The sequence below is a fragment of the Botryllus schlosseri genome, chromosome 14 (assembly GCF_051294905.1).
Source record: "Botryllus schlosseri isolate E-star chromosome 14, Bs_hap1, whole genome shotgun sequence".
NCBI lineage: Eukaryota > Metazoa > Chordata > Ascidiacea > Stolidobranchia > Styelidae > Botryllus > Botryllus schlosseri.
The window spans coordinates 11,064,516-11,080,654 of record NC_137249.1 but is presented as its reverse complement, the minus strand read 5'-3'; the positions used below and the strand labels follow the sequence as shown (position 1 = coordinate 11,080,654).

At 44.7% G+C, this 16,139-nt stretch overlaps 1 protein-coding gene across 5 annotated transcripts in view; it reads left to right on the top strand.

Moving 5' to 3' along the window:
* LOC145455294 (multiple epidermal growth factor-like domains protein 8) overlaps positions 1–16,139 on the top strand; it is a 54,500-nt gene that overhangs the window by 4,225 nt on the left and 34,136 nt on the right. For all 5 annotated transcript variants that reach the window (XM_080333247.1, XM_080333246.1, XM_080333249.1 and 2 more), the window contains exons 3-13: positions 471–566; positions 981–1,076; positions 1,294–1,582; positions 2,238–2,735; positions 4,028–4,515; positions 5,944–6,032; positions 6,242–6,411; positions 6,523–6,661; positions 8,681–8,813; positions 15,754–15,831; positions 15,895–16,112. In XM_080333247.1, coding sequence (XP_080189373.1) covers positions 471–566; positions 981–1,076; positions 1,294–1,582; positions 2,238–2,735; positions 4,028–4,515; positions 5,944–6,032; positions 6,242–6,411; positions 6,523–6,661; positions 8,681–8,813; positions 15,754–15,831; positions 15,895–16,112 — 2,294 coding nt within the window. The remainder of the gene's footprint in view (positions 1–470; positions 567–980; positions 1,077–1,293; positions 1,583–2,237; positions 2,736–4,027; positions 4,516–5,943; positions 6,033–6,241; positions 6,412–6,522; positions 6,662–8,680; positions 8,814–15,753; positions 15,832–15,894; positions 16,113–16,139) is intronic.

Below are 16,139 nucleotides of genomic sequence, written 5' to 3'. Positions count from 1 at the left end.
ATTGCTGACACTGCCAGTGGGATACCCCTTATCACCATATGGGGTAACTTTGGACACGGATAATTTACGAAAATTAGGTACTTATTTATGACAATGAAGATTTTGGATTAGTTAACTCTAATCTTTGCTCCATGACCCATGAAAAACAAAACTTGCCTCCCCTACACCCTAGCATTTCCAAGATACAAAACTTAATTGTTGAAAATTGTCCAAAGTTACCCCGGTTTACGGTATTCGATTGATTATGCCGCACAACTTTGTGCCATATGCGCTTAATCGAAAAAAATATTCTAATACAACTTGTGTGTAGCCTAGGCCTACTTGTACCCTACTGATATCTGATCTTCACAAAATGGTGACCGTTTTATTGAAAACTTCGAAAAACGTTGAAACGAATGAAAATAGCAGTAAATCCTAGATGCCATGTATTTTGAATCTTGAATATCAATGCAATAAATTTGCTGTTTCAGTGATAAAAATACAGAGAAAGAAGGCTTCAACGCAACGTTTAGAATTTATCCATGTATCAACAACTGCAGTGGAAAAGGCCATTGCAAAGATAATATGTAAGTACACTTAGCAGAAGCCTATATATATGTATATTGATTTTGTTGCCGGACATGATTTGCTAATATGTTATCATTAAAATAGCTAAATGAACTAGTACTAATCCTCCAGCCATCATTTGGTTGAGGATACCAGTTTGGTTAGTCTTGCAGAGGTTCTTGCAAGGCTGTGCGCTAGGATGCAGTGTCACAACTTTACTTTACTTAGATACTTGTTCTATGACGAGGTAATTCTATGTCGTTTTTTTTTAACTGCGTATAATTATCTATGGCTGTGTATAGGAGCCTCTGAGTCTTCTGAGTCATTTGTGTTGCATTCATTCGTATTAGGTGAATTTGGTAGTCAACTTATTAAGTCCTGCCGTGCTTCTAAATATCATACATGCGATCTAATAACGAAAATGTTTGCTGCAGATGTGTCTGCAACGTGGGTTTTGTCGGAGACGACTGCTCTCAAGAAAGCTGTCCAAGAATATCTGACTCCCATGGCCAATGCAGGCACGACACCAAGTAAGACCACCTTTTTTTCTTGTGTCCACTTGCATGTTTAAAATCAAATATCTGCGGAAACATTTTAGTGTTTTAGTGTATTTTGTGTGGTTCATTCGTTCATGTACTTTCGTTTCACAACCTTTGCTTTTGGGAAATGAAAATATCTTGTTTGTCTTACCGAAGTACCTGCCTGACTTTGATTACTAAGCGTTTCAAATCTATGCAACTTGCGCAGGTACAAGAAAAACAAGTGTTCCCCCGGTTACATCGGTAAAGGATGCGACATAAGTTTGAACGGAGATAACGATAGGAACTCGTGGTTCCCTGTTTACGATTATTCTGGGGAACACGGCAGCGAAGCCAGAGCCGGACATGCCGGGTGCTACGTCGCGCCGTACTATTACATCTTTGGCGGCTACGATCTGACCAGAGCCTTGTCGCATCTACTGAGGTTCAATTTCGCCATGAACGAGTGGTTACTTCTGGGGCCGTCCACTCGGCCAGGGCCGAGATATTATCACACTGTGAGTTATCTGTGTACCGAAACTTTTTCTTACAAAACTGGTATATGTGCGTGCTTTGCACCTCTAATTCTGGTTAGTGATTGTCCGGTAATTGATTTGAATGAATAATTTATACAGATACTGAGCTTAAAAAGGGATTCAAGTCAAACTATGACACCATAGAATTTATTTATTTGAACAAAATAATAAAATTACACGTTGAAGCCCTCTTTATGCCCATCAGTGTCACTCGTCAATCTAAACAGGGGGGGATGCGTATAATGTCAAGGAATTGAAAATCCATAGAAAAGTGGCCAGTAACAAAGTGCTTCTAGTTTTTCAAAATACACCAGTACGTTTTTGCCTACTTTCACCACTTAGTCAAGAGATTATGTTTCTTGACAGGTCAAAGTATGTGACCCATCTACCGAATCTAATTTTCTGACATTCATATATTTCATTTCCCACTTCTACTTGAAGTAATTTTGCCATATCTTGGAAATTGCTACTTTTATTTTCGATTGAGTATTGCAGGTTTTTGCCCTAATTTCAATGAGGGCCAATTAGGACTGTGTTGAAACATCCTGATGTTTGTGCTGACTGAACAATGAACACAAAACGAAAACTTCACAATGTAATTGGCATTAAAGGAATGTGATTGTCCTCTTCCATTTAGATGTCAGCAATCGTGTCGGACATGACGGCGTATCTATTTCTTTTCGGCGGCCAGCTAGAAAACGAAGATTTAAGCGCAGAGACGTGGCTCTACGACACGACAAACTCCATTTGGACGAAGCATATGTCGTCATCGACGCACAGCAGCCCGCCTCCACTGTGTCAGCACGCTGCAACTGTTGTAAATTTTGACGGCAAACAGTTTGTTTACGTGTACGGCGGACGGTCCTCGGACAGTCGCGATTTCGGATTATCATCCGAGATGTATCGATTTGATTTCAATGAACGCAGATGGGAAAAATTAAAGTACGATCGCAGCGGTGTCAGTTCTGGTTTTCGACTGCAAGCAGCCGGGCATTCTATGGTGTATGACAGCCGTGGTCGTAGCCTGGTTGTATTTGGTGGATTCAGGATGGATGATCAGCGCAAGGCGGCGCTTTCAAGCTCTGTGTTTCTGTACAGCGTCTCATACAACAGGTGGAGCGAAGTGACGCCTTCGGTAAGTGTGTAAGATCATTTGACAGTTACTATGACTGCATATTTTTGAAATACAATGTAACAGTTGGCAATTTGACTTCGTCCATTTGCAAATTGCCTAAAATACGAGTTTGACTCTTCTGAAAAATCCAAAGTACAGACTTTGTCAGGCTTCAGGCTCTGCTTAACTACCGGGCAATCGCTATGTTTGCGGAACTTTCTTTTTCAGCTAGTCCTGTATTGCGCGGGATCCAGCGCTGTATCTTTTCATAACGTACCGTGGGAACTAGTTAGATATTTATGGCAAGTGTCGAATGTATGTGTGTAGAACTGCCTGTTGGTGATTATCCATATTCGGATTACAGCTGTAGGTATGCTTCATGTCTCAAAATTCCTGAATTATTCATCTTGACGTGATCTGTCATCAAATTGATTCGTGATGTCACGTCATCGTTGAAAAGATTTTAACCCCTTCCACTGAAAATTTCAAATTCTGGCCATGCGTACCCACCTTGCTACTGCTAACATGCCCCGTTCACCGCTTGAGATTACGATCTGACGTACCGACTTTGCGTCTTCGCATACCGAAACATCACGCATGCCACTTCATTTTTATTATTTGTCCTTTTATAATATCTTATATTACTTCTCATCCGGTCTGCACTACCGTACAATTGAAATGTTCATGCCTCTTATTTACGTATTCAAAAACGTGTCTGATTGAAAGACTACTCTGAGTCATTTCTACTCGTTCCTATCTGTCCATTTTATCGCAATCTTGCGGTGATTTGAAACGATAAAATTATTAATAGACTGGACCAGCATTGGCTTATCCTTCGCCATATCCGATATTTTCACTATTCGACGCAGGGTTTTAATGACTCGATACGCAGTTTTTCGTTGACTCGAGTCAATTTGTGAACAAGTCATATGACTCGACACATTCTGTATGACTTATTCAAGTCTCGTATGTCAGGACCGATAACTGAAATATAATCCCAGAAACTGTCATTTATCTGTTTGAATAAACATGTTTAGAGTGAGAAAAATAAGTACATTATGAATTTGACGGCCTCTATATCACTGAACAGTTTCACACAACTCAGATGAGCCTGATTTGAACTCGCTACTCAACAGTAAACACAAATGGACTCAGACTCGAGTCTTAACACTATGACTCGGACTCGATCCGTTACTCCCTGACTTGGACTTGACTCGGTGGTGAATTGAAAATGACTCGACTTGACTCGAGTGAAAAGTATAAAAGGCAAACTGACTTGTGACTTGGTTACAACCCTGTCCTGACATTTCCAGACGAAATCGTGGTCCTACGACATCGAACCGCTAGGATTCCACACCGCGAACGTGGTCGGAGACTACATGATCGTGCACGGAGGAAAAAAGAACGGCCACCTGGAAAACAGATGCTTCAGCCGGCAGACCCACTTTTACAGCTTGCGGAGCAGATCTTGGATTCGGCACATGTCGAAAAACGCGGCGTCTTCTCCAGCGAAGCTGTTCGGGCACGCGGCCGACGTGATCGACGACAAGATACTGATCGTACACGGCGGATACTATGGCATGATGTCCGGCGTGATGCGTGCTTACAGCATTCCGAATTTAAACCGTACGGATGAGGGTGGCTGCGATAAGATTGAGGACGAGGATTCTTGTCGCGGCAGTTTTGTGGAGGACTGCGTTTGGCGGCGCGGTAGCTGCGAGAATGATGGAGATGATGATTTCACCAATGGAGCCGTTTGCTCTTCGTTGAAAGATTGTCTTTCCTGCACCACCCACGGGAGGTTGGTCTTGCCCTCTATCTCAGTGGCTCCCAACCTTTTTGTCTTCATTCCCTACTTCAGATTTATTCCGAGTCTTCGTTCCCCACTACCCAAAACTCCTATATACCCTTTAAAATATAGGGTTAGCCTATTTTGCGATGCTATACAGAGGACACTTTTTATAAATTCTGAAAGCTCCAAGAAAACTGGTGATTTTGAAAATTTCTCGACCGATAGTATTGTGTTGACTTGCGACGGCTCGCGATTTTTTTTCTGCAAAACTCTGACGTTCGCCGCGCCGGGCTCGCATTTTTCGTAGCATTTAAATCTTTTCAGAGAAAGAGGACAAATTCCCAAAAAAGAGGACATTTAGGCGTCCTGCGAGGGCACTTTCAATTTATAATTTTCGAATCATACATTTCAGAGCAGTTAATTGGTAACGGTAATCGCGCATGTGTCTCCGTAAATATGCAGACTATTGTAACGGCCACGTCTTCGGAGGTCACACGGCCGGCCAGCACGATGTCCAAACCAGTATCTGAGAGGGAATATCACGATCACAAGACACAAGAAACCTCGTTCACAGTTCATGACCACACATACAATAACAACAAGGTTAACAGCAGCGCTAGGGCTGCTACACTACCCTGTATATAATGTTTAACAAATGCGTCTAATCCCCACCAAAACCATTGAATTCCCCACCAGTGGGAATTCCCCACTGGTTGGGAACCACTGCTCTATCTGGTCTTCTGTAATTCGGTAGGGCTGGACGTCGAGTCGAGCATTTGAGTATCGCTCATTATTATGTCACAACTCTATGAATGATATAGGAAATTCACGCAGGTACCTTTTATGCTATCAGAAGGAAAAAAATGCCAGTTCTACATCACATTCAAGATTATTTGGTGTTTATTTACCACACCTATTCCATTGTACCGCAATATTGTGTATGATACGACCAATCGAGGTTTACAGCATTCCACAGTGGAGTAGAGTATTGAAACCATAATTCTTAGGGATAAATTGACTGTTAGTGGCAAGGAGCAAAGTAAATAGTTATTGGATGTCGAGTAGAAGCAACACCGTGAATTTCTACTTGGATGTAAGTAGAAGTCAAAACTACTCTGAGTACAAGCAGAGGCTATCAGTAACAAAATGTTTCGACTTTTTCGTCATGCTCAACTAGGTTTTGCCTTCTTACGCTACTTTTGTGGTTATGTTTTTAGGATGCCGACGTAACTCTACTTAACAGTGTTTTAGGCAAAACTGCTTACATTTTAGACTAGATTTTGTTTGGAATTGGAAGGTGATTAAGGGATATATTTTGGTTGCTTTTGCGTGTGAAAAAAATGTGGTTGATGTCACCCTTGCTGCTATTGTCAATTCAATGTCTGCAAGGGATTGCCCGATGCAAGTGAGATATAAAGAGTTTTTTTCTTTTTTCAGTTACAGCTACAATTCAACTCTTGGTTGGGAAAAGAATGATTGTGTATGGTGTGTTCAAGACGACCAGTGCTATTTACCTTTGGAGAAAGGTAAATCACATTGCTAACATGACATATTGCCGTCATATATATTATTGTGTTTGCATAGCACAGGCTAGTAATGGTCTGTAACTCCCATTTTTTGAGTAATCTTGTAAAATTTTCAGCAACCTTCTTGTGAATGTGTGATGTTCCACTTTCACTCAGGTTCTTACTGTATTGAAGTTGAATGTTTAGCGACTTTTTGTAATTTTTTGGAGATGCCTCGCGATGTGGTTTCATAAAAAGACGAAATGACGGCAAGCCATGGTGGCGCAGTGATGAAATCTCCATTTTGAAGTCCCCGAAGCAGTGTATGATTCATGACATCCGACCCGGGGCGGTCATGATGGAATATAACGATATTTATGATCGATCAAGGCCGGACAACGTAAGTCGAAACCTTTCTAAAGTTACACTTACTGATTTGTTTTAATATGCAATGCTCATGAATTCACTATTTGCATAATCCTAGAATTCACTTCATCTTCCGTCACTCCAGGCACGTCGTTTGAAAAGAGCGTTTGTCGAGTGGAAGGACCCAAGGAACCATGGCAAGAAAGTAGTCAAAATTCAAGGTTTGCTCAAAGTTCATCATATCAAGAAAAACTATGTGCATCTCCAACTTGGAGCTGTGAAGGGTGAGTGCTCGATCTTTTCATTAACATGTCGATTTCTCTTTGTATTATCATTATAAATTCAGTATTCGTACAATGTTCCACATTTTTTCAGAGTGCTGGGCAACTAGGTATTGTGGGAAAATGTAATAAAATGTAATCAGCAGAATCTTGTCTCAGTTGGAATTGTCTCGATAGGCCTACTTATTTCAAAGTTGTGACAAGTTAATGACATACTGAATAGTAGTTGGTACGTAACTGTCATTGTCAAAGAGCGGCCAATGTGTTGATGCATGACGGCAAAGTGGCCACCTCTGTGATTCGACAATCATTGGCAATCTATGTCACCGTAACGAAAGTGATTAATCGGATAGTAGGTATTTACTCTGAAATACTACTCGTCAATGTTCAATACCCAATCATCCTCCAGTTTCTTGTCACATGATTAGCCGAACCAATTTGAATGATTAGATTCTGAGGATGAGATTTTAATCTCACTTTCAATTAGAGTCAGTGTCATAATTCGACAATCAGACAATTGAATGGCAAGTAGGTATTAGCTCCACCGAATTTCGTATTAGGGTTTGATAACGTTTCCAATCATTGGTGATAGACGATTTGAATACATGATCAATAACACCTTGGTGTGCACTGTGCAGTGTGCATGATGCAACTGTCTGGAATCAGTGTGAACGGCGGCAAATTTTGATTAGTATCAGCAACAATTCGAACTTCTCTCAGTAACATTCATGCCTTATCTTCGATCACATATTTTGGCAGCTATGGATTTATTTGGTCTTTCGTGAAGACCAAAAAGAATAATTACAATTACTCCGATTTCGAAAATCATCGATGTGTTATTGAGTGAAATCATCGTCTATCAGTGGGTATTGGTTAGTTTGTCACGAAATTACTCACCGTGTGAATAGTTTGAAAGTAAGCAGAGTGGACTAATGGTAAAGCACTCTTTTTTAAATGAAAGTATCTTAGTTCAGTATGTTGTACATAAAAATCATGCCAACTCACCACGGTTATTTTCTTCATGTGCAACCCTGTATTACTGTACGAGAACGATGTACGTACAGTAGGGCTCTTCAAAAATGACTTTTTTTCTCAAATCGTACTGGCTACTTGATAAAATTGTCAGGTTACCCAATTCAAGCCTACACACCAAATTTGGTTCAATTCCAATCAGTAGCCGCATTGCTACAGAAGTAGAAAGTTTCTATTTATAATATAAAAATAAATAGCAAAAAATTTGAAAATTTTCTGTTCACCCCACGAAAGTGTTAGGTTGTCTATAGAAATGATGTTCACCAAATTTGGTTCAATTCCAACCAGTGGAAGCGGAGTTATTGCCGTCGAAAAATTTGGATTTGAATAAAATAGTATTTACGGTGGGCACCATTATCATAAATAATTGAAGAATGGGTCACCGTAAATACTATTTTATTCATAATCTAAATTTTTCTACGGCAATAACTCCGCTTCCGCTGGTTGGAATTGAACCAAATTTGGTGAACATCGTTTCTATAGACAACCTAACACTTTCATGGGGTGAACAGAAAATTTTTTGCTATTTTTTTCATATAATAAATAGAAACTTTCTTCTCCTGTAGCAATGCGGCTACTGATTGGAATTGAACCAAATTTGGTGTGTCGGCTTAAATTGGGTAACCTGACAATTTTATCAAGTAGCCAGTACGATTTGAGAAAAAAAGTCATTTTTGAAGAGCCCTAACGTACAGTTGTACATACACTCTTCTTGCCCCCCAAAAAATCAAACAAAAAGTTTGATGGAAACGAACCCATTTCCAAACGGAAAATGCCACTGTTTATGTTCACTGATAAAACAACGTGTGTTCTACAAATTCCGATAAAGATTAGTCACGATAAGACAGATTTGTCTTGTCATTTCGACCCTAAAATCTCTCACAAATCGGGGAATTCTTACATCGATGTATCACTTGTGCGCATTGGCCGTATATTTTAATAACGATCAATCACACCATCAAAAGTCCAACATGGTCTTTTCTACTTCAGGAAACTCGACAATTAGGATGAACCGAAGTACTCATCCTCGACCCGTAGATGTCATTGTGAAGTTGAACGACACTGACACATACGCCGCCGTTCAATCCGATCCTATTCCGAGCAATTTTTTTCAGGATCAAGGGTAAATATGTTTTATAATTTAATCAAATCGGTAAAATGCTTTCTACTTTCCATACGGCTGGAAAGTACCACACCAATTGATAATAGCTGATCAAGGTCTCTGTTATAAATGACGACACACCTGCTTGATGGGGCCTACCTGCCTACTTATATAAATTAATTGTAGCATGTGAACTTGATGCTGCTCTCACCTGGCCAAAGCAAATCATAGTTTGCAGTATAATTGGTTAAATCTTCCTACCATAATATTAATGGTTGGCGTTGGTGATGATGTAATGTAAACTAGATTCAGCTTCAATGTATATGTCAAACTTTCTCTAATACGGTACTTGAGTTTTGCATCATACAGTCACCCCATCACTGCTGTTATTTAGTGCCTAAAAACTGACGTAGTGATAGTAGTTATTAGATAACCATGCTATCTCTCTCTACAGATCCTAGTCATCCTTTGATATGCTTAGTAAATATAGGTAGACATACATGTTTGTTTATGACTAGCGCTCTAATACAGCTGTATCAAGAAAATGCCTCAACTGGACTGCCCCATTGAGGACTGCCCCTGGAAGTCACAGGATTTGGCTGAGGCGTTAGCTCCTGCCCTCATCAAAGCCCTCGAAATCCACGACAGGACTGTTCATGGCGCTGCTACAACTGAGTCTGGGCCCCCGCTCAAATTGGAAAAGCCGACTATCGCATCGGGATGCGATCCCGAGAGATGGTCAGCCTTCACGAGAGAGTGGCGTATGTACAAAACTGGCTGTCGCATCTCCGACAACATGGCCTCTACTGCTCTCTTCCACTGTTGTGACTCCGAGCTACGTGCCGATATACTGAAGGATATCCGACGCGACATTGATGCCATGGCAGTTGAAGATCTGCTCGCTGCGGTCAAGCGCTTGGCTGTGAAAGATGAAAGTATACTAGTGCACCGACTCAGGCTCAGCAAGATGGTTCAGACCCCCGGCTCTAGCATCCGCACCTTTCTTGCTAGCCTGCGTGGTCAAGCTGCCTTGTGTCAGTACACATCGACCTGTCGGGAGGAGGGCTGCAACCACGTCTTCGATTACAGTTCTGAGATCATAAAGGACAACCTTATTCGGGGCATCGCCGATCCCGATATCCTCTCTGATATCCTCGGTGATGCTGCCACAGACCGCTCCCTGGAAGACACTGTCTCCTTCATCGCCAGAAAGGAACAGGGACGCCTGACGCACTCCGAGGTCGGTAATTTCCCTGCGACACCACAGTCTGCAGCTGCCGTTCAACCTTCCAGGATGTGCTGGGCCTGCGGCGGACGGGCCCATGCCCCCCGCAACGACCGTGACGCACGGAAAAGCAACTGTGAAGCCTGGCATTCACTGTGCACGAAATGCTCGTCCAAAGGCCATTACACAAATTGCTGCAGGCAATGCCTAGACTGTGGGAAATGGGGCCACAAGGATAAATCGTACCGGCTTTGCGCGAAGCATAAGTCCAAGCAGTTGGAGGCCCGGAGTGAATCTTCCTCCAGCCCTGCTGAAAGAACTGCTAGCTGCATCGACTCTCAGCTCTCGAATGACGCCCTGTGCTGCCCCTCGGAATCTCTTGAGGCAAAACAGATAGCATCACTTTCAGCTATGGTGAATAGACTCGATCATCACGTGTTCGATGATGGCTGGAAAGTACGGCCATCCAAACCTCACCCTGTCGTACTGGTCTCGATGAACTTGCTTCCCGATGCACATTCTCTGCTGGATCACCCCATTCGCACCTCCGCTCGGCTTTCCTCCATCCGGACTTACATGGTAGCTGACACGGGTTGCCAGAGCTCCATCATTCCCTTGTTCATCGCTGTGCGACTGGGTATCGACCGCCGTGATCTGCTCCCTGTTAAGCTAATCATGGAGGGCCCATCTCATGCAGACTTGGGCATAGTTGGTGGAATCGCTGTGGATATCAGTTTCGCGGGACCCGGTGGGACTGCGAGGACAGCCCGCATCATGTGCTATGTGTCGTCGACGCTTGACAGATCCTACCTCTGCAGGGAAGCCCTAGCCACGCTCGGCATCATACCGGAGGATTTCCCGTACAATCGTGGCTCGCAGGATGTTCATACGACGGCAGCGATCGAACAAAATGATCCTGCCTGCTCCTGCCCTCGCCGTGAACCTCAGCCACCGCCCCTTCCCGACACCCTACCTCCTGGTTTAAAGCCAACTAGGGAACATGTCGACCGATTGAAGGGCTGGCTACTGGATTACTACGGCTCGACTACGTTCAATGTATGCGAACACCAACCTCTGCCACTGATGACAGGGGAAGAGCTGCATCTGCACGTTGACCCGGATGCCACGCCCGTCGCGACGCACAAACCCGCTCTGGTCCCCATTCACTGGCAAGAACAGGTGCACTCTGACCTAGAGAGGGACGTACGCTTAGGAGTGCTCGAAAGGGTCGGTACTAATACCCCCACCACATGGTGCTCACGGATGGTTGTCACCGGCAAGGCAGATGGTTCCCCGAGGCGCACGGTCGACCTGCAACCTCAAAACAAGCACTCTGTACGACAAACACACCATGTCCCGGCGCCGTTCCACTTAGCGGATCGAGTACCCCAGGGCATGCTGAAAACCGTAACCGATGCCTGGAATGGCTACCACTCCGTGCCAATCAGAAAGGAGGACCGACACATCACGACCTTCATCACACCATGGGGACGCTATCGATACAAGGTTGCACCGCAAGGCTTCCTGGCGAGTGGTGACGCATATAATCAACGTTTCGACGCAATCATCTCCGACTTCCCAGACAAAGTGAAGTGTGTCGATGACACTTGCATGTGGGCGGAGGACATTGAAACTGCTTTTCTTCAGACGTGCCGATGGCTTGATTTATGTGCCCGCAATGGCATCACTCTGAATCCAAAGAAATTTCAATTTGCGCAAGAAGAAGTGGACTTTGCTGGATTGACGATCTCCATGACCAACATCCGCCCATGCACCAAGTTCCTCAACGCAATAAGGGACTTCCCTACACCTGCTGACATTACCGGGGTGCGAGCATGGTTCGGACTGGTGAATCAAGCAGCGTACACCTTTGCCATGGCACAGCAGATGACGCCATTCAGAGACCTGCTGAAACCGGCCCGGAAATTTGCTTGGTCTGAAGAATTGGAACGCGCCTTCCAGCTGTCAAAAGAAGCGATCATTTCTGAAATTGAGAATGGGGTGAGACTCTTTGACCCTAGCCGACCAACATGCCTCGCGACTGATTGGTCTGAAACCGGGATTGGCTTTTTCATGACACAGAAGTACTGCAAGTGCGCTCCTGTGACGCCGTCCTGTTGTCCGGATGGATGGAAACTATGCCTGGTCGGAAGCCGTTTTACTCACCCAGCGGAGAGCAGATACGCCCCCATTGAGGGTGAAGCACTGGCTGTCGCATATGCGCTCCACCAAACGAGATATTACGTCCTTGGGTGCACCCAGCTGATCGTCGCCACTGATCATAAGCCTCTTGTGCGGGTCTTCAATGACAGGTCCTTGTCGGACATCACCAACAGACGGCTCCTCAACCTCAAGGAAAAGACCCTTGGATACCGCTTTCAGATTGTCCATGTGCCCGGCAAGAGCAATCACGTTGCAGACGCTGCATCCAGGAACCCGCATGGCCCTCCCGTCAGGCTTGAGCTGCCCGGAGAGGCACCCGAAACTGATCTCACACCGCGCCGTCCTATCGCCGTGTCCAAGATTCCGAGACTGATCGACGATGAGCCAGACTTTGCTGACGATGCTTCAACCGTGGCTGCCGTTACTGCCAGTCTTCGGGCCTCGACGACGGTTGTCACATGGGACATGGTACGTGAAGCTACCTCTTCTGATAGCGACCTTCAGCAACTGAGCCTGTATATCAGTGAAGGATTTCCGACCGACCTCCGCATCATGCCTGCGAGCTTGCGTCCTTACCACAGGTTCTCGTCGATGCTAAGCACTGTGGAGGGCGTTATTCTTATGGGACAACGGATCGTGATACCCTCGAGTCTGCGTCATGAGATCCTGACCGCGTTGCATGCTGGGCATCAGGGCACTTCTGCCATGAATGCTAGGGCGAGGGACTCCGTTTTTTGGCCACTGATCACAGTCGACATCTCTCGCATTAGAGACCAGTGTGGTCACTGCCACAGGATCGCAAAATCCAACCCCATGCAGCCTCCAGCCGTCCTGACACGCCCAGAGTACCCTTTCCAGATGATCTGCAGTGATTACTTTTCTCACAATGGCAAGGACTATGTTGTCATTGTTGATCGGTACTCTAACTGGCCGATTGCGTGTCACTCGAACTCTGGTGCCGATGGACTCATCTCGCAGCTACGGCAAACCTTCGTGACTTTTGGCATTCCAGAAGAGCTGACTTCTGATGGCGGGCCACAGTTTACTGCCGGAAAGACCCAGGCATTCTTGAAATCGTGGGGCGTAACCCACAGAGTATCTTCGGTCGCCAACCCGCACGCGAACTGTCGAGCCGAACTTGCAGTCAAGACGGTGAAACGGATGCTCATGGACAACACATCCAGCGGCGGCTCATTGGATGTTGACAAATTCCAACGAGCTATGTTGCTGTACCGCAATTCCATTGACCCGGTGACTAAGGTCTCCCCTGCGATGATCATATTCGGACGCCCTATTCGCGATGCTATCCCGATCCCATATGCGCGCTACGTACCCCATGAATCATGGCGAGAAATTGTAGCCCACCGGGAACTTGCCATGGCACGGCGACACTGTCGCGAATACGAAAAATGGAGCGAACACACCAAGATGCTGCCTGCTTTGAAAGTCGGTGACCATGTATACCTGCAGAATCTAGTTGGGAACCATCCGAAACGCTGGGAGAGAACAGGCGTTGTCGTCGAGGTGCGCCAGCATCACCAGTACGTCATTCGCGTTGACGGGTCTGGCCGCGTAACCATACGAAACCGACAACACTTGCGCCGCTTCACGCCATTCTCAGTGCCCGGACACCCGACATTTACAACGACACCGCTTCAGGATCCTGGACCTGCGACGGGCCACCCCGAGGTCCATACCACACCGTCTGCTGCCTCAGAACCAGCCGCTCAGCCGGAAAACTTGCCTAATGATGTCTACGAGCCTCCTGCAACGACGACCCCACGGCCACCGCTGGCCCTGGCTCGATTACAGCCATACAACAAGCCAGGACTGTTAGAATCTCATCCCTTGCCCAGGTCACGACGCGCTGTCGTCAATCCTTGAGAGAGACTGTCTTTTGTGCTAATATCGCCTTGGCACTCCAAGACTCGTCTGTGGGGAGGGGAGATAGATAACCATGCTATCTCTCTCTACAGATCCTAGTCATCCTTTTCCTCACCCTTACTTGAGACTGAAATGCTAGGGGGGGAAGGATAGCAATTTACCATTTCGTTGCAATACGTTTCTTTCTGCGTTGTGATATTTATTTCCGTTCTGTAAGGCTGTCGGAAAAGTATTTCATCCTTTGATATGCTTAGTAAATATAGGTAGACATACATGTTTGTTTAGTTATCACTTATCAATAGCTAAAGCAGTGGTTTGCCATTTTCTGTGCCCTGACCTCAATGACCTCGCCGACCCAAATAGGCTGCTAACATTATTTTAATATGCGGTGAGTACGTCTGGACTAAGACGCTAACCTCTTTTCTTTAATTCTTTGAACCGATAGCCGGAGATATAGAAAATATTTAGGTCTTGGTTGCTTTCACACCTTGTTTAGTGTCCACTTGCAACGTAATAATTTTATTCATCACACGAGCTCCGCTCCTTCGTCAGGTGCTAAAGCTTATATTTAAAGGTGGGCCACGGCACATTTTCTTTGGACTGCGGCCACAAAAGGGTTCGGAAGTACTGGGTTAAAGGCTTCCTACTGTGTAATGTTAATGATTGATGTTGGTAATGATTTAATTGGAATGAAAACGGACTTGGGTTCGGATTCTGAGCGTTTTAATGGATTTTGTCCATATTTTGCTGTTTACACTCACTATATCGCAGGGGCGGGTAAGCTGCCCCTCGGCAGCCGCATGCGGCTCATTCAGCCTTTGATAGCGGCTCTTTAATGATTGCATAATGCACATTTATTTCGTCATGTTGCTCGAGAGGTTTAACCTGATTATAAATTGATGCATTTTATCGAGTATTAACAATATATGTATTGTTTTCCTGTCATTTCTTTCCATATGGTTTACACAAGATTTGTAAAATTTAGGAGGAGGTGGCACTACAGGGTTAGAAATTTGCAATTGAACTCTCGAATTGAGTTCACAGAAACGTTTCATCCGCAACAATGGATGCCTGGCCATCAATCAATGATAAATCATTGTGTTCAAAAATGTACTTGATAATTGATTACGCCAGCACTGGTCACAATCATTTCCGGGCTAGCAATGGTGGTTACGGCTCTTCCATTTGTATTGTGAAGTGAAGCAATGACTGCTGACTGCAATGACCGGCCAAGAAAATGTTGTGGAGATTACCGGGATTGAATCTTCCGTAAATTTTCATCAGCACTTGAAAGAACTGCTCGGCAGTGCTTAGGACATAATACCAGTCTGATTTCAGCTCAGGTGGAGACGTAACGTATTGGCACAGAACAAGAAACTTCATTCGATAGCCTACATTTCACCGTGACGCCATATATTCTGATTTTTGAGTTGTGGCTCTTTTAAAGTCAAGATTTTTGATATGCGGCTCGCGCTTGAAGCAAGTCTGCCCGTCCCTGCTATGTCGCTAACAGTAATTAGTAGCCAACCTAAAACCGAAGATCCCAGTGTTAGTAAGTTTCTGTATTCTGACTCATCTTTTAGGCTTTTTGTTTTCGGATTTATCCTATCAGTAAATAATATAATCTTTGTCTTAGTCTTTGAGCAATATCCATTGTAACTTACGAGGTAACTTCATCTCTCCATCCAGGCGTTACATTGAGATGACATTCAGCCACTCACGAACGGACAGGTGGAACGGTAAAATGCAAGTAGGGATACGGTTCAGGTGATTACTCAACTTGGTCACTTGATCGACCAAGGATGCATTTTAGTCGGTGTCGTTTTGTAGTGATTCCACCAGTTACGGTAGAGATTTTTTGCCGCTGACCTACGCGTATTTGGAGCAATACCGAAGCTCCGTGCAATTCGGGTTGCCGCCTTGTTCTACATTGAAGAATTGCTTGAGTTGCCTGTCGGACGCGTCGTGCGCGTGGTGCTCTCAACGACACGAGTGCATGAAGAAGTCAACATTGTCGGAACAGACTAATAATCTCTGCGCTAGATCAAGTAAGTCACACTGCACGCTTGGCTTTT